This window comes from Grus americana, chromosome 25, assembly GCF_028858705.1.
Source record: "Grus americana isolate bGruAme1 chromosome 25, bGruAme1.mat, whole genome shotgun sequence".
Classification (NCBI taxonomy): domain Eukaryota; kingdom Metazoa; phylum Chordata; class Aves; order Gruiformes; family Gruidae; genus Grus; species Grus americana.
The window spans coordinates 1,775,386-1,798,474 of NC_072876.1; the positions used below are offsets into that span (position 1 = coordinate 1,775,386).

Below are 23,089 nucleotides of genomic sequence, written 5' to 3' on the forward strand. Positions count from 1 at the left end.
GAAAGTGAGGCAACAGAGATCCTAATTAGAAAGACCATCTCTCCTCTTGAAGGTTACAGAGAGCTCTGGGGACATCCCAAATCCAATAACGTTGGGACAGGGCTGCTGGGATGACCTTAGCTCCATGGCCATTGCCAGGATGGCTAGCCCCACTCCTCAGCCTGGGCAGCTCTTCTTTCTTTACCATAGTAAAGGCCTGCAGCAGTGACCTGCTCCCAGCACAGACCCGTCCCTCGTCAGGCCCCACGCACAGCCAAACTCACTCTGGCCAGCCCTCGAAGGTGGAGACAGTGAAAAGAGACATCATGGCTGAGAAGACGTTGTCAAAGTGGAAATTGCTGTGCAACCAGACACGCTCCTGTAGCTCAATCTGCGTGGGGTCCCCGTCCACGTAGTTGATGAAATAACCCCTGCAGCAGAAGGGATGTGGTACTCACCAGGCAGGGCCCCCTTCAGCCCACTCACTGCAGTGCTGGCCCAGGGCTCTTTGGTCCCTGGGAGGGGAGGACAGCCCTGTGCTTGTTTCTGATTTACCCCAGGGTGAGGAAAAACAGCACAAGACCCCAGCCCCACTTTTTGGATGCAGCATCCCCATGCACAAACACAAGTGGCCCCCACCACACACACCCCTCCCATCCCTGGCCACTGCCCTGCTGGAGCTGAGCTGCAGAGAGCTCTTACCTGCACTCCTTCTCTGTCATCTTGGATGGATCTGTGCATCTATAGAACTTGCCCTGCATTTAACAGAGATCAGAAGATGCTATGATTTTGCTGTGACTTCAGAAGCTCTGGGGAGTTTTGACTTTTTCACAGCCCACAGTCAGTCCCCACGCTGCCTCCGTACTGACTCTGGCCCCTGCCTCACACGCCGCTGGCTTCCCCACTCTGCATGCAAACCCAGCCCAGTTCACAGGGTGTTTCAGGAGCCATGGCAGACCCTGGGGTCAACCAGAGGCTGAAGCAAGTAAATGTTGTGTAGTGATGGGAACAAATCTTCCAGGTCCCTGAGCTGAGACCTATCTAGCTCATCTTATCTGGGAGCCAACTATTTGGAAAATAGGGAAGAAAGCAGTAACCACAGAATTAACTAAAAGTTAAGGTATGCTGACAGGTCTGCTCAATCTGCAGGGAAGATGGGGAATTTAAGCTCAATTATTACAAAAAAGCTGAGCTCAGCCAGAGCCAGCTCTGCCTTAGAGCAGACAAGGCCCATAGAACAAGAGTGGTGCTGTGAAAAAGGAAACACTTTGCATCCAAAGTGCAGAGGAAGTCAGAAGCACTTGTCACCTTCAAAAGGGGAAACTGAGGCACTAAGTGGGCTGAAGCAGCTGGACCTGACAGTATCCTGGGTGTTTCCTGCTCTCCTCCCACTGCAGGGTCTTCTGCCGGGAGGTCTGGTGCAGGCAGGTCTTCTTGCAGAGCACGGCCTGTGCTGAACTCAACGCTCAGAGACACCATCCCCAAGGGCTATGACTAGAAGAGCCTATCCAGGATGTGCCTGAGCAGAATGTCTCTCCTGCCTGAGACACCTCTCACCTTGAAGAGCTGGACCCCGATGCAGGCAAACATGAACTGCAGCAATGTCGTGACGACCACAATGTTGCCAATAGTCTTGATGGCCACGAACACGCACTGGACCACGTGCTGTGGAGGTAAAGGACAGTGCACATGTAAGCATGCCTGGGGCAAGCCCCTGCTGCATGTCCCACACTCTCTCACTGTAGGGATGGGCCCCAGGAAGAGCTGGAGCCTGCTGAGAGCAGTGGGATGGGGCAGACCCCTTCCATAGACAGGGAGTGGGAATTGGGTTACTGGCCCTGAAAACCCCACAGGGCATGATAAGGACTCCCATGGGCTGAGGAACCCCAGCCTCCATTTTACCTTCAGCCCCTTTGCCCTGTTAATGGCTCGCAGAGGCCTCAGCACCCTCAGCACCCGGAGGATCTTCACCACTGAGATGGCACTGGACCTGAGGAGGAAGGCAAAGCTGAGATAGGGCGATTCGTCTCCATGGGCCAGCCTGGCACAGCCCCACCAAGCAGCCATGGACCAGGCTGGGACCAGGGGTGAGGTGCAAGGGATGGCAGACACATGCGATGTCACTAGGCCATCCACCCAACATAAGGCCAAGGGACACTGGCAGCTAGAGAAAGCAGCCCCAAATTGAATTCCTACCCAGATCTTCATCTTTAACACTCAAGGAGTTTGGTTCCCTGCCTCCCAGTTGACCATGCCCTAAGTGTGACTTTATGGACACTAAAACATGGGCTAATGCCCAACCCTTGGGTTGGTTGCTCCTTCTCCATCCAGCACAGAGAGCTGCAGCATCCCAGCTGCCCTGTCAGGGTAAACAGACCAGTGCCCACCCCGCGAAGCGTGAAGGTGCTTACTCGATTCCCATGGAGATGAGGGAGACAGCGACCACCAGCAAGTCCAGGATATTGAAAGAGTTCCTGCAGAATGAGCCTTTGTGCAGGAAAGCACCGTAGGCTGTCATCTGGGGAGCAGAAGGAGTTAGGAGAGAGGCCAGGCAGGGCTCAGGGGCATGGTCCCTCCACAGCCATGGGATGGACAGGGCCCAAGGGGCTTCTCACAGCTCCATGGCCTGAGGACCCTATGCTGCTCAGACCTCTACCTCTGCAGCCAGGCAGGAAACTGACTTCAGCTGAAAATCCTCTGTACTATACTGGCTGGAGTAAAAACACTTCCCAGTCATTCAGCAAATTAAAGAGGAGAAGAGTAAAGAGACTTGGAGTGGGAGCAATATGCAGCAGTTGCTTGAATTACTGTTTTACTCCACAGATTTCCATTGCCTTCTCAAAGTTTTTCTTAAGGGCATGTCAGAACAAAAATGCTGGTGCCATGACCCATCTGTCCCTGTGTCACAGCACAGCCGACTTGGCTGCCTGACCTCACTAGAGGGGACGTGTGGCCTCAGGGGCAGGTCACACACCACCTAGACTGCATGAATTCTGGGGATGTGAGGACCACCTGGCAGCTTCTCCTTGCTGGGACCTTGAGCTTGTGCCTACGGCCAGAACAGTCTAGACTCATGCACTGGCTCATGTGCATGGCAAGGACCATAGGGCAGAGGGACTCACCTTCAAGACAATTTCAACTGTGAAGACAGAGGTGAAACCAATGTCAAAATATCCAAGAATCTGGGGACAGAAGCACCAGAACTGAATGAGAATTGGGGGACATGGGAAATGCTCCAGTGCATTCAAACATCCTGGCACTGTGGTTTTGCCCTCCACTCTGTGGACTGGGGAACCCTCCTAGCTCATCAGAGCCTGCACACCCAGTGCCAAGAAGACTCCTGAACTTCCCTCAGCTTTGCTGATTTTCCCCAGTGCATGATCCAACCTGCACCCTGGGACCAAGCTCTCAGTTTCCAAGTGAGTGAGGCTTGACCTGATTCACCTGAAAGTATCTGATCCCCAAAAGCACTGCACACCCTGGCAAGCTGTCTCATGTAAGACCCCCAGTCCCTGACAGACAGTGCATGGGTGCAGACCCATTTGTGCCTCATGTGGCTACCACTGCTCCATGCCAGCAGGATTTTAGAGTGCTGCACACATCAGTGGTCCAGTTTGCCACATCACAGGATGTCCCTATCCCTGATAAGCCACCACAGCCTTGAACCAAGGTAATCTCACACACCCTGTCAGGTGGATCTCTTCACCCAGAAGTAAACTGAGACATGAAACAGCAAAAACTTGTCCCAGCTGTGCTCTGAATGGAAAACATAGCCAGCCTCTCCTCCCACAGTTGTACTGCCCTCCCAGAGGTAGGGATGAAATCATCGCTACCTGCCCAGGCATGACATCTGGCAAGCAGGCCTCTGGTTACTGGGGAGCTGAGGGTCTCCATGAGGTCTCCCCACCCATCCCAACCCTCCACAGCTACACAGGCACCTGGTTGCGGAAGGACTCAGCCCGGATGGGATCTTCAGCTGCCAGCGAGATGCTGCTAAGCAGAATGAAGAGCAGGATGAAGTTGGTGAACCAGGTAGCATTGACAATTCTGTGGCACAGCATCCGAAACCTGCCAGGGACAGAAATGGCACGAGATGCTGCGAGGAGCCAGAGGGACATCAGATAGGGCCATGGCAGCCTGGAAGAGGGTTATAGCTAAATCTTGAGGGCAGGAAAGCCCTAGGCATGAAGGGATATCTGTGCCAGCCCTTCCACAGAGAATACTCCCTTCAGAGCTGGATGTTATGCACAAGTAGGACCTCATTGGGAAGGGTTGGTGCCAGAGGTACCTGGGCCAGGCCTGGCTCCACAAGCCAGGGAGAAGGGTCAGTGCTTACTTGTTGGTTGGGCTGAAGATGAAGAAGGAGCTAGCTTCAGGCATGGGCACAGCCTTCTCTTTCAGCTGCAGCTCTGCGAGGGGACGTGGCCGTGGACTCAGAGGGATTTCAGGCTCATCTTCCTCATCGTCACCTGCAGGGTGGACACAAGGAGGGAAAAGGAAAGAATCATACTGAGAGGGAGAGGGAATGTGACCTTATGGACAATCCTCTGATTCTGTGATCCTGATTTGGCAACTGTGCCAGAAGGACCTCAGTACCCTGAGGCTGGTGGAAGGTCACCATATCCTTCGCTCCTCACACAGCCAGGGTTCTGGCATCATCCCTCTGCAGTGCCTCCCCAGCTTTCCTGCTGCCCTGCCAGGGACAAGTCTTACCTGGGAAGTCTGCAGAAGGGTAGGGGTCTTTGATCTCATTGACATTGGACTCAAATTCATCCACTTTTAACTGAAACAAGGGAGAGACAGAGAGGAGGACATGTGGCTGCATGTGCCAGTATTGCTGCCAAATGTTACATATTGGCCAGACCCTGTCAACTTGGAAGTCATGTGGGGCAAGCGGTGTCTCTGCATTTGGCCTGTACAGCACCAGGCACACGGAGTCTTGGCCCTGGATGGAGCAGGGTGAGGGGAAACACCTCAGGGATGCTGCAGTCTGAGCAAAGAGCAATACCAAGAGGATGGGACAGGGGAACGTGTGCTGAGCAAGAGCCTGGGGCCACGCACCTATACCATGGGTGAGGTCCCACGGGGCATCTCTGGAAAGGGGATAGGGAAGTAGCTGCTGGCCAGATGCTTAGAGGAGGCAGTTCAGCACACAGCCAGCACAGCTGAATAGAGGGGTTTTGCATACAGGGGGTGCTGGTGTTGACATAAAGAAGGTCTGTAATGCTGCTGACCTGCTCTGCTCCCCTCCACACTGGTGTGCACCAGCCCATCTCAACCACTGACAACTGTCTGTGGCCAAGGAAATGAATCAGAAGAAAAGGATGTCCTGCCTCAGCCCGGAGAGCCCCCATAATCAGAGGATGCAAAGGCCAGCGATTCTAGCCCAGAACAGTCCAGAACCAGGCTGGCTCCAAGCCTTCGTCAGTCCTGGCTGGTGGGAGGAGGAGCCTTGTCCCCCACCAGGAGCTCCCCAAGGCCCAGCCCCACCAGCACTGACCTTGGCTGTTGTGGGAATCCCTTCTCCCTTTGCTTTCTGCTCAAGCTTCTTTGCTAGCATCTGTTTCTCATCTTCAGACTTCTCTGGGTAACCTCTGAGTGAAGAGGAGGGGAGAGCAGGAAATGAACTCTGGGCAGGGGCATGGGCGATGCCGTTCTGTCCCCTCACACCAAAGCACCTGGTTTGGGAGCTCCCATTGCTGGGGACTGTGGCACTCACCTGGACATCTTCCGCCGCTTGCGTTCCTCTGCCTTGGCCTTCTGGGCTAAGGTCAGGCTCTCAGCCTCAGCTAGGTTATCAACCGCGATGGCCAGGAAGACATTGAGGAGGATATCTGGAGGGACAGTGCTAAGCATAAGAACTTGGTTCCCATTTGGAGGATGTGGTCAGAGCTGCCCATGGTTTCCAGGGTGCCCTGAGAAACCTTCCTGGAGTCGAGCCCTTGAGATAACCCCGGCTGGTGATTCCTAACCCTGCACCCATCCTTGTGAGTACTAAGCTCTGGGCTGGCTGCCCTTTCTCTGCCTTAGCTCAGTCCGTCCAGCTCAATCTTACTGCATTGCCAGACAGCTGAAGCTACGCCTGCCGGTTGTCCAAACCTGCCCTGTGGTGTGCTTTCCTCCAGACCCCAGCCACCACAGGGCAAACTCTGAGGCCTGTGGTTTGTACCCCTGCTGTTCAGAACTGAAAACCTTAAGGCATGCACTGAAAAGCTTAAGGAAGTCCTCCCTTTCCCTCCTTCACAGTCCTGTGTAGCTGATGCTATGGGGCTGGGCACAGGGAGTCTGGGTCTGGCTTCACAGGCAGAGGATACAATTCCCACAAACGAAGAGGATGATGAAGTAGATGCAGACCAGCATGCCAGGAAAGGATGGGCCCCCATAGGCCATGATCCCATCGTACATGATCGAATTCCAGTCCTCTCCAGTCAGGATCTGGGAGCAGAGCAGAAATAGAGACCCAAAAGCCCCTGCAGCAGAGCACGGCAGAACCCCACAGCTCGATCCTGCCCTCCTGGCTCCAGCCCCAAACCCTCACAGCCCCACCTCCCTGCTCCAACCCTGAACCTGCACTACTGCTCGTGAACCCAATTGCATTTCCCTGTTCCTGCCTCAAAGCCACATCACCTCTCACAAACCCAGAGCAATCTGAGCCCCAGCTCTTGCCAGGAAACCCACGGCCCAGATGAGACTCCCAACCCCCTGTGCGCCAGCCCCCTGATGCACTTCCCACAGCCCCATACCTGGAAGACACTGATGAGGGCCTGGGGAAAGTTGTCAAATGTGCTGCGCCGCACTTCCATGTCCTCAAAGTCAAACTTGCCCCCAAAGAGCTGCATGCCCAGCAGTGCAAAGACAATGATGAAGAGGAAGAGGAGGAGTAGCAGAGAGGCAATGGAGCGGACCGAGTTGAGAAGGGAGGCCACCAGGTTGCTCAGGGATGTCCAGTACCTAGGGAGAGGAGAGACAGGAGTGTGCGGGAGGTGGAGTGGGGAAAGCTGTGGGCAGGACCAGATAGGTAGATGCAGGGAACAGACTGCTTGACTCAGGGCAATGTTCTGGCAACCCAGCAAGGGGGCTTTGAACCAGCACCACTCACAGGCTGGGCACTGGGACTGCTCCAGCCAGGTCCCAGGAGGTGGAAATGAAGCTCCAGGTGTAATGTGACAGGCAAGACACCCTGCCGCCTGCACAGGGTACTAGCAGGCAGGATGGGGAAGGGGGATAAACACAGAATGGGTTGGTGTCAGAAAGAGAAGCCAGGAGTCCTGCCCCACAGCACCCCCATTTACACCTCAGAACCCAGAGTGAGAGAGGGACCCCAGGAGACTTCTAGTAAGCCCTGCTCTGTCCTCCTCACCACTCCCAGACCATGTCCTGGAGACAGAAATCCCCAGCTTGGCCTTGTTCCTCCATCCAGGAGCTACCAGCTCTGCTCAGGCTGCAGCCTTCCCCAGGGACAAGGCCAGTGATGTCTGGGGACCATGAGCCACCAGCACCCACAGAACTCCCTCCCCAACCTGGTGATCTTGAAGATGCGGAGGAGCCGGATGCAACGCAGCACAGAGATGCCCAGGGGTGACAAGGTGCCGACCTCCACCAGGATGGTCTCCAAGATCCCTGCACATACCACGAAGCAGTCGAAGCGGTTGAAGAGCGACATGAAGTACTGGCGCAGGCCCAACGCGTACATCTTCAGCAGCATCTCAGCCACAAAGAGTGCTAGCAGCACCCGGTTGGCATTGTCTAGGGTGGGAGATCCAGCCCATCAGCACATGGACCTCTTAATCTCAGCATGGGACAGCAGGAAGGGAAGGAGGGAAATGCTGCTCGCCTCCCTTCTCTGCCCACTGAGCCCAGAGCTGCAGCTGCAGCAAATGCTGTTTTTCAGGCAGCACACAGGAGAGGAAGATGAGGAGAAAGGTGATGTGCAACTGTGTGCTTATATGTGTGAGAGTGTGGCTGTGCTGTACATGTGAGTCCATGCAGTGTGTGCATGTGTACTAGGCTATGCGTGTGTGTGTGTCCATGTGGCTGAGCTGTCTACCTGTGTGCACAGCTGTGCTCTGTGTCTCTGTGTGTGTTTGCGTGCGTGTGGGTGCAGGTAGGATGACTGCATGCAGGTAGTGTGGCGGTAGTGTGTGAGTGCATGCAATGTGTGTACTTTGTATGCATGGGTGTAAATGTACACACTCTGCGTGTGTTCACCATGCAAACCCATGTCCGTAAGAACATATATGCTGTATGCATCATGCATGTTCAATGTGCAGGTGTGTGACAGTGCAGCAGGGATGGTGTACGCACACTTGTATGCAGGCTATATTTGTGTGCATGAACAAGTCTAACAGCCCCTGTGCCATGGCAGCTTGGCTGTGCATGGACAGTAAGAGTTCACGCATGTCTGCAGGGCAGCAGGGTGACCCAGGCCCACCCTCTCCCTCAGGCTCTTTACTCACCTTGCACCCGTGTCAGCCATTCTGGCTGGAAGTGGTGCTCAGAGGCAATGGAGAGGGTGTTCAGTGCCACCAGCAGGATGACAAGCCAATAGAAGAACTTGGACTTCACCACATCCCTGCACTTCCTACGAAACATTCGGTTCCAACGCCTCCACTGACGGCTGGAGAGACAGCCAAAGGGTCAGCAGGGCTGGCCAGCGGGTCCTGCCCAGCCCGGGGATGTGCCTGCAGACTGCAGAGCAAAGCCACCCCTCCTCCCTTCTCCAGGGGCCTTCCCTGAAAAGAACTGAGGAACATAACCCTGGCACTTGGTGCATTCACTCAGGCATTGCAGTTCATTCACACAAACACCTCGGGGCTCCTTTTTGGCATACAGTCACCTATGGTTGGCTGCTACAGGCCCAGCTCCTAAATTACAAGACATGCTGCATGGGCCATGAGAGGATGCTGACAGCATGCTCCCAAAGTGAAGAGGTCGTTCACCTTGAAGTGGCTTTTTGCCAGTACCAGAGTAAAATTCCCTGTTTGCTGTCTGCAATGTTTGCATCTCCTCCTGAGCACACAGCCCCTGGCTCTGCCCAGAAACTGGTGGCTGACAAGAAAGCCCCGCTCGGCCAGGACAGCAAGCGAGAGACTGTGCAAGCCCACATGCAGAGTAGCAGATGGTTCAACCAGTGCATACTTACAAGTAGAGAATCCACTTGTTCATGCCCTCAATTTCATACAAGCTCTCTGTCTCCGACCCTCCTTCGTCCGATGGCATCATACCTAAGGAGGGAATGACATCCCAGGCTTTCCTTGGAGCCCTTGGGAAGAACATATGGGAGGGAACCTCTCCTGGGAGTACAGGAAGAGCTTCCCCATCAGAAGTGAAATCAAGAAACGCTGCCCCAGAGAGACAGCAGCAAGAGTTTGGGCAAAAGGTTTTGAGTGTCACAAGCAAACCAAGTAGGAGGCACCAGGAACACCTGCCCTGCAGCAATACCAGCAGCAACCCAGAGAGGCAGCCTGAAGACAGCAGTGTGTATGTAGGCTCCCTCAGCGCGAGACACTCCCAGCACAGAGAAAACTGGGGTCAGTTGTGATCTGGGCAAATGCTGAACAACAGGAGGATTGTAAGAGGCCACAAGTGTGGAAGAAGTGTTTTGTCTTTCCCATTGTTTCCCAAGGCTCTTTGCACACACGTATCATTCAGCTTGAGGCATCAAAAGTCATTTCACTAGGCAGGGTGGCATAGCAGATGCAGCAACTCAGTGGCAGAGCTCCCCAGGCCTTGCTGAGCCTTTGGCTAGATGCCTGTATATTCCACTCTGTCCCTGAGCCACTTCTAATCCCTTAAAATTGTGAAGCAATGGCAAGAAATTCATGCATCTGTTAGTGTGCGAGCTAGTAACCCTGCACACAAAAGTGCACATGCTCCTTATGGCTTCTCATGGTCATTTCAAGTACATTTTGCCAAAGGAGACCTAGACCTTGCTAGTAGTCTGCAAATACTAAATAAATGTTAAAGTGGAAATTTAGCATGAGGGACTAGTTTTTGCTCATTTCTGTCAGATTCAATAAAATTATTCAGGAAAGAAAAAAAAAGGAACCTGTTCTGCAGAAGTCAAAGCATTTTGTTTCATAGGTTTTCAAGCAAAATGAGTCTTTGTGACTTCTCCAAAGGTTTCTACCCTGCCTCTCTAGGATGGTCAGTGTTAGGAACCCAACCAGCACCCTTAGGGTCTTTGACCAAGCAGAGCTGGTACCTTCTCCCCTGGCCCGGTCACTGTCCATGACCTCAGCGTGAGTGATCCAGTCCATGTAGCCCTTCAGATCCTCCTCCAGCTGCTGCTTCTCCCGCAGCTTCTGAAACGTGCCCCGTGACTTGGCCTTCTCACGCTCTTTGGTGAATTCCCTGGGACAAGGCAAGCAGCAGAATGAGACTCAGGAGGGGGATGGCGTGGAGGTCAGGTACCACAGCCCTGTGCCAGGTCAGTCCTTGTAGAAAGATAAAAGCCTGAAATACCCTACCACCTAGTGCTATCGCTAGATTGGTCTAGTGACTTTCCTCTTTCTTGGCCCTGTTCCATGGTGCAAGATCACTGGGGATCATCACCTGATGCCTGATGGCAGGCACGGTTTCTTCCCCACCACTGGCTGCTCTTTGGAAGCTCCTTGCTGGAGGATGCTGTGGTTGGACAGGTCTGCTAACACTAGACATGGGAGGCTGTGGGAGTTCTCCAGCCCTGCTCAGTATTAGAACAAGTGGGGTCTCACCCACCTGGGGGGCAGAAAGCTGCCCCAAGCTCTCCATATGGGGAAGGTGAGCTCACTACATTACAAGCAAACAGGACACTTTTCATGGTAATATGGAAAAGACAGGTCTGACAAGCAGGGGGTTCCCACTCTTCTCATTCGTTTTTAATTAATTTCTTTTCTCTCTGGCAGGATTGTAGATCTGCTGCCCAGCCAGTCTGGTGTTGCCATGTGTTAGTAATAGGTCTCAGACATTATAACAATAATTAGAGATACTAAGCCTCAGGACTTGTCAGGCCTTGCCTGGATTTTCCTGATCTCAAGCATATTTTAGCTATATTTGCAAAAATATTTCAGAAACTTTTGCCGTGCTTGCAACTTACTCTAGGATTAGATGACTATTGTCAAGCATGTCCTGCTGTTACGGCCAACTTCATGCAAGGGTCAGGTGCCTGTGGTCTGTCTTGTGGTTTTGAGCTTTAGTTATATATCCAATATATATAATACTCAATTTGTTTTAACCTTGTGCAGTTGTATGGTCCTTGCCATAGAAAAGGACTAACAAATCCGAGTAATTAGGGTATAACTAACCCTGTGAACTAGTAGAGACGATGAGTGTGATCCACTCGCACACACAGGATTGAAACATAAAAAAGACCCTGAGCCTACACGGAACTGAGGAGAAAAGCCCCCCTCACTCCCCAGGACAACACACACTTCCCAGCAACAAAATTGGGATGTGGCACCTCACCACAGCAATGCATAGTAGGTTGAGCATCACACCAGAGATATTTTGTGCATAGCAGCTTTAACTGTACTGCTATGGGAATTAGCACTAATTGAGTCATTTGGCATAGAAGTGTTATGATCATTGTAACCAGACTGATGATAGCTCATTGTTGTATTTGGATGAGACTGTTGAAGTGTTAATTAGCCTAACAATAATTCTCTTGGATCCCTTGGATTCATATCAAAGGTGTTTTCCCTAGGCTGGCCATAAGGAAATCGTGTGTGGTCACAAAGTACAGCAGTACTGTGGGTACGAGTGAGAATGAGTGTCTCGACCCACAGCCATGGGGTAAGGACTTGCTGCTTTGAGCTCCCTGATGTCCTGGTTCCGAGGGGTGGAATGTGTTCGGTTTGCGTGGCAAGGTTTTGGTGGGGGGGGGGGGGGGCGGGCTACAGGGGTGGCTTCTGTGAGAAGCTGCCAGAAGCTCCCCCTGTGTCTGATAGAGCCAATGCCAGCCAGCTCCAAGATGGTGAAGCAGGCTGTCCCCCTGCAGCCCATGGAGGAAGGATGAGGGGGTGTAGAGATTCCACCTGCAGCCCATGGAGGACCCCACGCTGGAGCAGGTGGAGGCACCTGAAGGAGGCTGTGGCCCGTGGGAAGCCCACGCTGGAGCAAGCTCCTGGCAGGACCTGTGGACCTGTGGAGAGAGGAGCCCACGCCAGAGCAGGTTTGCTGGCAGGACTTGTGACCTCGTGGGGGATCCCACGCTGGAGCAGCAGTTTGCTCCTGAAGGTCTGCACCCCATGGAAGAGACCACACTGGAGCAGTCTGTGAAGGACTGTAGCCCATGGGAGGGACTCACGTTGGAGAAGTTCATGAAGGACTGTCTCCCATGAGAGGGACTCCATGCTGGAGCAGGGGAACGATGAGAGGAGTCCTCCCCCTGAGGATGAAGAAGCGGCAGAAACACCGTGAGATGAACTGACCGTAACCCCCACTCCCCGTCCCCCTGTGCCGCTGAGGGGGGGGTGGAGGTTGAAGCCAGGAGTGAAGTTGAGCCCGGGAAGATGGGAGGGGTGGGGGGAGGTGTTTTATGATTTGATTTTATTTCTCATTCCTCTACTCTGTTTTGCCTAGTAATAAATTAGATGAATTCCTTCTCTAAGTTCAGTCTGTTTTGCTCGTGACGATAATTAGTGAATGATCTCTCCCTGTCCTTATCTCGACCCATAGGCTTTTCGTTGTACTTTTTATCCCCTGTTTAGTGAAGGAGGGGAGTGAGAGAGCGGCTCTGGTGGGCACCTGGCCCCCAGCCAGTGTCAACGCACCACACCTGATCAGCTTCTTTTTGCCGTGAGTGCTGGCAGACCACACTACAAACACCTAACAATGTGCTCCATGGGTGTGTTTGCTGACAGCTGCTTGTGCTACAGGGAAAAATTTCTGTGTTAGGTGTTGAGTTCAGACAGTCATGGACACTAACAGAAAAAGTAACTCAAGGCTCAGGGTTTCTAAGCCTGCAAAAAAAGGGAGAGGAAAAGGAACAGAAACTTTTCCAGGCTTTCTTCTTGGATAATTAAAACCAGCCAATGTCCAAGCTCTGATCACGCTCACTGATTTGCTGGTGAAGAGAAAGGACAGGATGGCACTTACCCACTGAGCACCCCCAGCACCAGGTTGAGAACGAAGAAGGAGCCAAGCAAGATAAGGCTGACAAAATAAATCCAGGGCCATTCATTCCCAATGGCATCATTTACCTGTGAGGAGAGACGTAAATGAAACATTCTGAACTCAGTCTCTCTGTCTCCTCTTAGGGCTCCCTCAACAGCCTCTGGGAACTGTGCCCCCGCTAAAATGAGTGCTTGGGATGGTAGCAGATAAACATGACTCTGAGCCCCAACTCCTTATGACTCTGTGCCTGGTTTTAGTGGAGGTAAAGCCAGACCCAAGCATTTTGGGAGCAGATTTCAACATCAGCCTTATGCCTAAGCCTCAACAACACAGTCTCCCAAGGACTGCAAAAGATGGGGTTTTTGCTAGAGAAGCATCCACCAGACAGCCATTGCTGTGCCTTGCCTGTACCCCTTCACAAAGGAGGGAGCTGGAGCACCCTCCTGTCTATGTGGAGAGCAAGGACAGCTTGGGCAGTGCCTACAGAGATGCAGAAGACACGCCTGGTGCACTATGGGATGTGCATCACAGTATGAAGCTTGGTAGGGGCAGGATGTCTTTTGCGGGCAGAGAAACCTAGCCCTGCTATGGGGTCGCGTGTCCTGGAGGGAATTCCCCGCTTGGAGGTGGTCACCTCTGCCAAGCTGGACACCAAGCCCAAGGTGCTGGAGCCTACCCAGTAGAGGACTTCTGTCCAGCCCTCCATGGTGATGCACTGATAGACAGTGAGCATGGCAAAGCCAAAGTTATCAAAGTGAGTGATGCCATCGTTGGGCCCCGGCCAGCCGCTTCGGCACTCAGTGCCATTGATGGTGCAGTGTCGCCCGTGGCCAGAGCTGGTGCATGGGGCTGGCTTCTCTGATGCTACCGTGGCAATCACATCTGAGGGGAAAAGCCATGGTGTAAGCAGCAGGTCAGGCCGAGTAGAGCAGGTCCCAGCACCTCCCAGCCTCCTGCAAAAGCTTTCCAAAAGGGGCCCCTTTCACCACCTCCTCACACCAAGCTGTGTGCTGTACGAAGCATCCTTCGATCCTGCCATGCTCCCAGGACTGATGCTGGCAAGACTAGACTTTCTGCTGCCCACAGAACCTCTGTGGTCCCCACAGCAGCCACACAGAGACATTTCTGTCATATCACCCCCCCCCGCCACAGCCCCACCTGTTCCAAGGTAGTAGCAGGTCTTGTGCATCTTGCCCTTGAAGAGCTCTTGCCCAACAATGGCATAGATGATGATCATGAAGAGGACCAGCAGGGCAATGTGGAGCAGAGGCACCATGGCCTTGATGATGGAGTTCAGGACGACCTGAAGGCCTGCACCAAGAAGGGAGAGGAGGTCAACCACTTCCTAAACAGCTTTGGGTGCACCTTCCATTCCTGCCAGCCCCTCTGACAAGCAACCTCTGAAATGCCCCATGCCAAGGGAAGAGGGGCACAGGTGGGTTGGGACTGAAATCTCTGAAGCAAGAAATCCTTTCTCTACCCACCGTGCAAGCATGCAGAAGACCCCAGCAAAGCCAGGCACTCGGCAGTGCTGGAGGCTGCTTCATGCCCTTCCATTTGTTCTATTGCTCTCATCCTGGCTGTATTCATGTGAGTTATGGGAGAAGGAGATCCCTGCCCTGATAAACTAGAGTGATGCCCTGGCTCTTTTCACACTGGCCACCCAAAGGTGCTGACACTGAGCCATGGAGGGAGCTATATGTGTGCCGACCTGCAGATCCCCAGTGTTGTCAACTGCAAGCTGTAGGTATGAGCAAGAACCTGTTGCTCCTCCACACCCACCTTCTGGCTGGGCTTGACCCAACAGCAACAAGAAACCTGCCCCATGGCCCCCCACCCTGGCCAGGCACAAGGGTTCAATCCACCTGCCAGCCCTTCATGCTGGCAGGGCACCCAGCACCCACTTGGCACTCCGGACACCAGGCGCAGGGGTCTCAGCACACGAAATGCTCGCAGGGCCTTCACATCAAAGCCACCTTTTCCCCCTGAAGTCCCTCCCTGCTTCGCATTGACCTGCTCCAGGGTCATGGTGATAAGCCTGAAAGAACCGGGGCACAGAGCAGGGAAGGAAGAGGGAGAAGCAGAAGGAAGGACAGGGAGAAAGAGAAGGGCATGAGGATGGAGACCAAGAAATCTGTGCTAAGGATTCAGAGCTCTGCAGGCAGGAAAGTGATGGACAGGCTCTGCCAGCCACACTCAGCCTGACCCAGGGAACAGCTCTTGGCTAAGTCCAACTCCTGGGTGCACTTGTGGCTGGGCACCCCTCCACTGGGTGCCACCTTCACTGCTGAGCATCCAGGGGCCCTCCCACCCCCTGGTTCCCAGTAAACCCTCTCCCTGTGTGCCAAACCCCGGTGGACCCCATGCCACTCCCATTCTCCAGGACAAGGAGACCTAAGAGGCATTAAGGTGTCAGACAGGAAGAAACAGGACTTAGAGAGGATCCCAGAAAATGTCAGGGCATGAAAACAGGGCCCATGGGACAATGCTGTGAACTGAGTCTACAAGTTGCCCCCAAACCCACTGCAGTCACTAAAAAAATCAATGTAGCTGATGGGCTATCCCAGGCCTGGCACAAGCTGAGCACCAGCAGCTCCCCCTCCTTGCATTACCCAAGGGACACGATGGAGAAGTCAAGCACATTCCAGCCGTTTCGGAGATAGGCATCCGTATGGAAAAGAAACCCATAGGCAATTATCTTGAGCATCGCCTCAATGGCAAAGAAGATCAGGAAGGCATATTCGATCTTCTCCTGGGGATTGGAAAGACAAGCAGGAGAGGATGCTTCATTAGAGCAGACTGTCACCTCCCTTGGCATCACCACAATGCACAGCTGCCCCCAACTTGTCTCTGGATCAGCCCCTGCTGCTAACCCATCTGTAATCTCCCATGCACACCAGGCAGCACTGTGGCTACCCTGGGCAGGAAGGGGTGGCATGCTGAGCCACCACATGCCACTCTCTGGCCTACAGCATGATCCCCTGCATCCCTTCAATGGCACACTGCCAGGACCATGTCCCTGGGCTATGGGTACCTGTTCTTACAAACTATGCCAGCAAAGCCACCATTTCCCAATGCAGCAACCAAAGGTGCCTGGCCTAGGGCATGTCCGGTTCTCCTCGCTGCTGCTTCACCCTCTTATTCTCCCACAGCCTTCCTCCTGCAGGCAGCACTGATGCCTTCTCCTCATCCTCTTCAGCTGAGGGCTTGCTGGGTCTGTCCTGGAGACACCACACAGTCACCATGGGACAAGCCAGCTGCGTTGTGGCTTCCTTTGTGCCTTGGGTTTCCAGGGAAGTGAGACCTTGGGCTCAAGACCTCCTGCCCAATGCCAGATGTTTGCTTGGCAGAGTGAGTGGCTAAAAACTGACCTGGGAGCTCTGCTGGGCAGATGCATTGTGTCAACTCCCAGGCAGGACCTGGCACGCCACTGCAGGGGTTCAGCACAGCCCTGCAGCTGCAAGGCCCAGAATAGCTCGTCTTTCCCCAGACCATGGCCAAGACCTGCCTGTGCCCACCTGGTTCTGCCTGTCACTGCAATCATTGCCCTTGCTGCTGATGGCCCTTTCCAGACTGGGATTAAAATCCCTCCGGAGCAGCCAGATGGATGAGAGTATTTATATTTCTGGTCTTCCACAGCCCCTCTCCTCCATCTGCACCCCATGAAGGGCAAGGAGCGTCCCTGCTTAGGCTTTGCAGGGAATTTCACCAAGAAAGGCAGAAACATCTCAGACCAAACTGGGAGCAGGTCTCCACTGGGGAAGACTGCAGATGCCCGTTAGTCTGTCTTCAAAAGCTTGTCCTTGCAATCCCAGACATGTAAACACAACTATCATAAGGATCATTTCACATATGGAGGGACTGCAGACCCGCACCAGCAGCCAGTGGTGTGGTGCGGTATCTCGCCTGCTGCAAATGGAGGAGAAATGGGGGAGCCCACTGCAAGCTACAGCAGCCCTGCAGCTGCCAAGGCCCAGGCTGGTAAGTGTCAGGATCCAATCTGGAGCTCCAGCACTGCAAAAGCTAGTTCCTTGCCCTGCTTCAACCAGCAGGACAAAATCAGGCTCCAGGTTCTCTGACTAGCAGGGATCTCCCTCTAAAAACCCCTTGCCCAGAATCAAAAGATGACTTGCTATTCCTTAGAGGTCCCTTTGAGAAACCCAAACCAGATGAACAGTGATCTGGCCAGCTCCAATGGTATTTGCCCACCATGTACAGCCAGTGAGCAGCAAGGTTCAAACCTGGGCCAAGGGAGAGCCAGCAGGCAGCCCCCTGTGACCTGGTTACATTCCCTCCATCCTAGGAGAGGCAGTAATTGCAAATTTCCTTACAGTACCAGCTCAGTGATGCACCAGTGTTGGCTGGAGGGATGCCCCATCACCTGTCCTACAGCTGTGGGTCCAGTTCCCCTGGCTTATCTGGCTGTAAACTGTGGGCGAGTGCTGATGTTAGCAGACCAAGAGGAGCCAGGCCCCTGACTTGAAGACATCTCACAAACATCTTTGTCAGTGATCTAAGGTGGGGTAGCTTTTCAGTGCCAGTCATGGCAAGCTCTCTCTGGATTGTCCAAGTGGTAGGTGTAGCTGCAGGACACATACTGGCAATGAAACTCATGCAGCCACAAAGCAATGTCCTGAGCCAGGGCAAACTTACTGCTGCCTCTGGATACCAGCAGAAAGAAGCTAAGGGATATTTTGTCCTGGCAGACTTTATACCAGGTCAAGTACCACATGTTCTGCACCTGGTGCAGACCCCACTTCATCTGCCCAGGCTGATTTGAGAAAAAAATCAGTCATGCACTTCCCTCAGCTCTGGTGCTGCCCATGTTGCAGGTCAGCATGGAGACTGCACCCCCAACCCAAGTGACCACCCTGTGCCATGAGGGAGACACGGCAGACCCTTTGTGTCAGGCAGGTACACGCTGCGTACAGGCACAACTCCACTGACTTCATTGAAGCCCTGGCCAGTTTCTAGCAGCTGAGGACCCACTCTGTGCTACTGCCACCCACCGTCCCCCCATCACCCCCAGAATTCAGAGCTGACTACCCACAGTGGGAAGCTATTTAGGGAAGGATGGCAGAGCTGCTTGACAGAGCTTGGATTGGGTGTATGAAGAGCCCAGCCTTCAAAAAGCCACTATAAAAAGATGCAGGTCTTTATAACACATCAGGCTGCTATACACACACATGCTTCAACCATGTTAGGGGACATAGAGTAACCTGACCTGTGGCTGCTCAGTGAGCCACAGAGCAGCAGGAATAACAGCGTGCACCATGCCGATGCAATGCAACATGACACAGCTCCAGCCTCCTCAGCAATGTCAGCTCCCAGCACCTACGGCCATGCAGGGGTCTCCAGAATGAGTCCCAGCTCCATGTCCCTGGTGTGTCCTTCCAGGGAACAGGGGGAGCAGGGCTTGGATAAAGCCTCCTGGCTGGCCCAAGTGGGGGATAGATGGTGAGGGGACAGCGTGACCGTAACACAGCCAGATAGCTACCCCTGCTTCCCAGCAGAAGACACCTATGTGCAGCAGGACTCACAGCACTCACACTCCTCCCTGACCCCTCCAAACTTCTGTTCCTGCTCCTGCTGCTGCACCATCAGCCCCTGCACCTCCCCTGGAGCCTCTCAGTCCCAGTCAGGCCCTGCTCCCCTGTCCCCCTGCAGCTCCAGCCCCCATCACCTCTGCTGTCTCACACTGCCTTTTGCTGCTAGGCAGACGGATGGCCCTTGCCGTGGCTGAGGCACTTGTCACAGCTCACAGGAGGTTTGAGGCCTGCAGGGATCTCTGGAGGTCACCTAGTACAAGCCCTTGCTGCTCAAAGCAGGGCCAGCTTAGAAGTGGGTTGCTCAGAAATTTGTTCACGCAGGTTTTGAATGTCTCCAAATACTCTACAACACCCCCAGGCAACTTGTGACAGTGTTTGACTACCTTCCCAATAAAAGTGTTTTTCATATGTGCACCAATGGGTTGACCATGATGCATGTGTGGACTGCCTGCACCAGGAAACACAGGACAGGTAGCTGTGCTGCTGAAGTCTTTCATAAGGGCTTTTTAAACATAAAACACCCATAAGGGTGTTCTCCAGGGGCTTGCAGCAACCGTGCTTGCAAAACAGAGTAGCTCTCTGCCTTTCTCCCCTTACCCTGAATGCAGATGAGACAAGCCCTGCAGGTGTGAGAGGAAGAAGGGGACAGAACAGCTAATGAATGTATGGGAACACAGTTACAGAAATCTCATAGGCTCCTCTTCCTTTGGAAATCAAGATAAAAATGAGGGCTGGAGCAGAGGAAGACTCCTTTGAGTACATGGTGGGAAACCCTGCTACCCAGTATGGGAAGGGCACAGTGGAGGGCAAGAAGGCCCCTCAGGGCTGCTGCACACCATGTCTGGGAATAGACATTGAGAAAAACATTTCTGCTTCTCACCGTGGCCTCTGGCAGAGCATGGAGAGCGCTTGTGATGGAGAGATGTGAAGGAAAGAATTTGGGAGAGGTTTTGAATTGTTTGCACAATTTTTTTAGAGCAGGGGGTTGGACTAGATGATCTCCAGAGGTCCCTCCACCCTCAGCTGCTCCATGACGCTGTGATGTTCCTGCCATATACCTCAGCCACAGCTCCTCCTTTCCCGTAAACAAGTGACAGACCTGGGCTTGACAAACCCCAGGACTGCAGAGGCAAGAACCAAAAAAGCAATAAACCTCTCCAGCAGCTATGCAAGCATGGAAGGGGCCAGGCCCTATGAGCTGTTCCTCATTGCATCTCCCTCACTTGCTGTCCACAGCTCCTCATTGCTCCATATCCCTTCCCTGTCACACCAGCTACCCCACATCTGATCAGGTGTCTGTGGGATACCTTGGTGGCATTCCTGAGGGTTGTCCCTGGACTAAATGCTCTAGGACTTCTTGGTTTGAAAAGGCTTTGCTGGGTGCTACCACCTCAGCCAGCAAAACCATGGACAGGAGAATGATTTGGACACACTATGGACAAGGGCTTAGCTATCACCTGTCAGACCCAGGGTATGGAGAGCCCAACTAGAGGAAGAGAAATCCAGGGCAGCTGCAGCTAATCCACCCTTCTCCAGAGCTGGGAACAGACGGTCAGCAAGGTCCCTTCAGAGGAAGCCTTGCTGTGGAGCTGGGGACCATGGGACATCTTGCTTGATGGAGCAGGCTTTGGAAGCTGCTGTATTTTTACTGGCATTCAGGACAAGTTGTCAGCTCTGCTGGGCAAACTGGGGAGTGAGGACTGTGCACCAGCAATGGGCGGCAAAAGTCACAGCTGGGATCTGTGCAAAGGCGAGGTGAAATCCTCTCTGTCTGTCCACAGGGGAAGGAGCTTGAAAGAAGGCAACCTTGTGATGGCAGGGCTGTATATGAAAAGGTGCCTGGGGTGGCCAAGCACTGTGAGTAGGGCCAGAAAGGGACAGCAACAGGGAGATCAGAGGGGTCTGGTTCAGCTGCCTACCCAAAACCCCAGGTTGAGCCACAGGAGCCAGGCTTGACAAGCCACAAACTGGGCAGGGTGCTGGCCCTTGACAGCAGCCCCAGCCCAGAAACAAGAGGAGGACTGAGGCAGGGGAAGCTCACACAGCTGCATCTTTATGTGCATCCCTCAAGATGCTGGGTAAAAGAGCAACAGTAGTTTCTGAAGTCCCATGCACCGAGTCTGTGCATGGAGATATGCAGGCGTGTGGTCTGTTCTCACAGCTATTACAGGATGCCAGGAGATCAAGGGTGACCCCAGGCTCTAGGAAAGCCACATGTAATCAGACTTCCCTGCAGTGAGTGACCCATGCCAGCCTCAAGGGACAGACAGCCAACAGCAGGTACTTGCTCTTCAAAACCAGCACTGCACCAGCAATCTCTGCTCAAGGACTGCTGGACACGAGTCAGCTGCCCAAACGTAGCTGTTTTCAGTGCTACTGGAGATGCCCTGGGCTACATGAGACAGTCGTGGGGTGCCAGATGTTACACAGGACCCACAAGCAAGTCATACCCCTCCAGAGCAGCAGATGGAGGTCTGGGACACCTGCAACAGCATCAGATGCGAATATTCCTGTAACGGAATTGTGCCTGGGGCTGTGTTCAGGCTTTAAAACACAGGGAGTCCCGACCTCTGTGGCTGAGATACAACCCAATGCAACCCAAAATGGTGGTATTTTTGGAAGCATATTCCTTTATATTAAACATCCGTTCTACCTAAACATAAAGCCATTATCTATGATACTAAGAGAGTGCCTACACATAGACCATGACCTGTGTTACTGTCTTCTGCACAGCTTGAGCCCCAGCTCTGTCCCTGACTCACCAGGCCCACGCTCTACCTGATATGCTTACAAAGCACATGGGACTCAGCCCAGATGCTTTTGGATGCTCTGAAAGGGTGGTCTCCCTATGAGCAGTCACCCTTGGGTCCCATTAGTGGGGAAAAATAGGTACTTTAGCGTGTGCAGCATATCAACTACCACCCACCAGAACCTCCTTCAGGAGGAGACCAACTGCCCTAGGAGACAAACCCTACTCTAAATTTGTATTTATTTCTCCATTGACCATAAACAGGATCCAGGCAGTCAGCTCACATGCAGACATCTCTACTTGCTTGGGTGAATCCCCTTGAATAACTTGCCTTGCTAAACACATTTCTAAACTTGCTTGCTCTTGGAGCAAGGCTTCTAGTGAAAGACAAAGTGTGATTTGGAGCTCACTGACAATTTTGGAAACTCAAGTCAAAGTGAAATAAATGCTGTGAATTTTTGATCAAGTTGAAAAATCAATTTCATAACAGTCAAAGAAAATATTTTGATTTCATTAGAATTGGACAAAATTAGAGAAAAACAGCATTACAAAAAAATCTTCTCAATTAGAAGAAATCTAATCTAAAAAGAATAATAATGAAACACATTGAAATTAAACAACTGTATTTCTTCCAGGATAAAGCAAAATGGATTCATAGAAGATTTATGGGTTATTAAATATACTTTTTACATCCTCCAGAATGAGTTCTGGTTAACAAAGCTTTCATGAGACTAATTCTAAATCTAGTGTAAACTCTGTGTGCAAATCTTTCCCAGGTGGTCCTGGTAAGACAGTCACACGTGTGGCTGCTCTCCAGGTTTTCCAACTTTGCGGGAAGAAAGTGGCAGCAGAGATATCCCAGGAGATCCTCCCTTCCCAAGAACCTTCTTGCTGGAGACCCCCAGCTTTAGAGCAGAGTGGCTTTCACTGCATTAAGTGCCTGGGATGAAGGAGGGGTCTCTGAAGGAAGCTCAGGCTGGACAGGCTCCTGCACACCCGTTAGGAGTGATCTCTGATGAGAGTGAGCCTCGATCCTGCCTCCACAAATAACGTGAGGCAATGTCCTCACTGCTCTGACTCAGTTTCCCCTCAGACGTTTTGCCTCCTCAACAATTTCAAGGTCTTTAGATAAACTCCATCCTCTCTGGAGAGGGCTGTGCAATGAAGAGGGGCAATTAAAAAAGTGACAGGGAGAGATTAAATGCTTTGCAGCATCTCTGCTGCAGGAGGAAATGCCTCCAACAACCCTTTGTTGCACTACTTGCGCTCCCTGCGCAGAGCACAGCACGATACCCAAGGTGATGGGGGTCTGGCTCAGCTCTTAGCTGGGATTGATCTTACAAAGCCACCAAAACTTGATGACAAAGGGACATGCAGAGCAGGGATAAAAGAACAGAAGCCTGGGGCTGTCAGGCTCCTGATACAGTGGGCTGTTGGCATGGCAACAGGCTGAAAAATCCCCCAATATGATATAGCATAAGTAATCTAATATACAAGAAATATAAATAGATGAAATTTCATTTATACATGACATTACTCAGTACATGCCTGCCTGCCTCCCATTAATAGGAAAGGCTGTTGGTCTTTCTTGGGCAGCACCAGTCCCTGCTGGGGAGCACTGCAAGGCATGTTGCTGCCAGGTTGTCCTCCATCATGCCACACTACCACATACTGCTGGGCTTTCTCCTGCTCTGTCCTCATAGATGTCCTGATTTCA

The 23,089-nt window shown here is 52.8% G+C and overlaps 1 protein-coding gene across 1 annotated transcript in view; it reads right to left on the reverse strand.

The window, feature by feature from the left end:
* The window catches only part of CACNA1S (calcium voltage-gated channel subunit alpha1 S), a 48,920-nt gene that overhangs the window by 19,639 nt on the left and 6,192 nt on the right, over positions 1-23,089 (reverse strand). Inside the window, exons 3-24 of the mRNA XM_054803732.1 lie at positions 15,687-15,826; positions 14,979-15,112; positions 14,233-14,385; positions 13,751-13,956; positions 13,057-13,160; positions 10,184-10,332; positions 9,122-9,203; positions 8,436-8,596; positions 7,500-7,725; positions 6,723-6,930; positions 6,294-6,414; positions 5,699-5,813; positions 5,480-5,573; positions 4,693-4,762; positions 4,316-4,448; positions 3,918-4,047; positions 3,102-3,161; positions 2,391-2,497; positions 1,882-1,969; positions 1,537-1,644; positions 682-734; positions 264-410 (exon numbers count right to left, since the gene is read on the reverse strand). Coding sequence (XP_054659707.1) covers positions 264-410; positions 682-734; positions 1,537-1,644; positions 1,882-1,969; positions 2,391-2,497; positions 3,102-3,161; positions 3,918-4,047; positions 4,316-4,448; positions 4,693-4,762; positions 5,480-5,573; positions 5,699-5,813; positions 6,294-6,414; positions 6,723-6,930; positions 7,500-7,725; positions 8,436-8,596; positions 9,122-9,203; positions 10,184-10,332; positions 13,057-13,160; positions 13,751-13,956; positions 14,233-14,385; positions 14,979-15,112; positions 15,687-15,826 — 2,789 coding nt within the window. The remainder of the gene's footprint in view (positions 1-263; positions 411-681; positions 735-1,536; positions 1,645-1,881; positions 1,970-2,390; positions 2,498-3,101; positions 3,162-3,917; positions 4,048-4,315; positions 4,449-4,692; positions 4,763-5,479; positions 5,574-5,698; positions 5,814-6,293; positions 6,415-6,722; positions 6,931-7,499; positions 7,726-8,435; positions 8,597-9,121; positions 9,204-10,183; positions 10,333-13,056; positions 13,161-13,750; positions 13,957-14,232; positions 14,386-14,978; positions 15,113-15,686; positions 15,827-23,089) is intronic.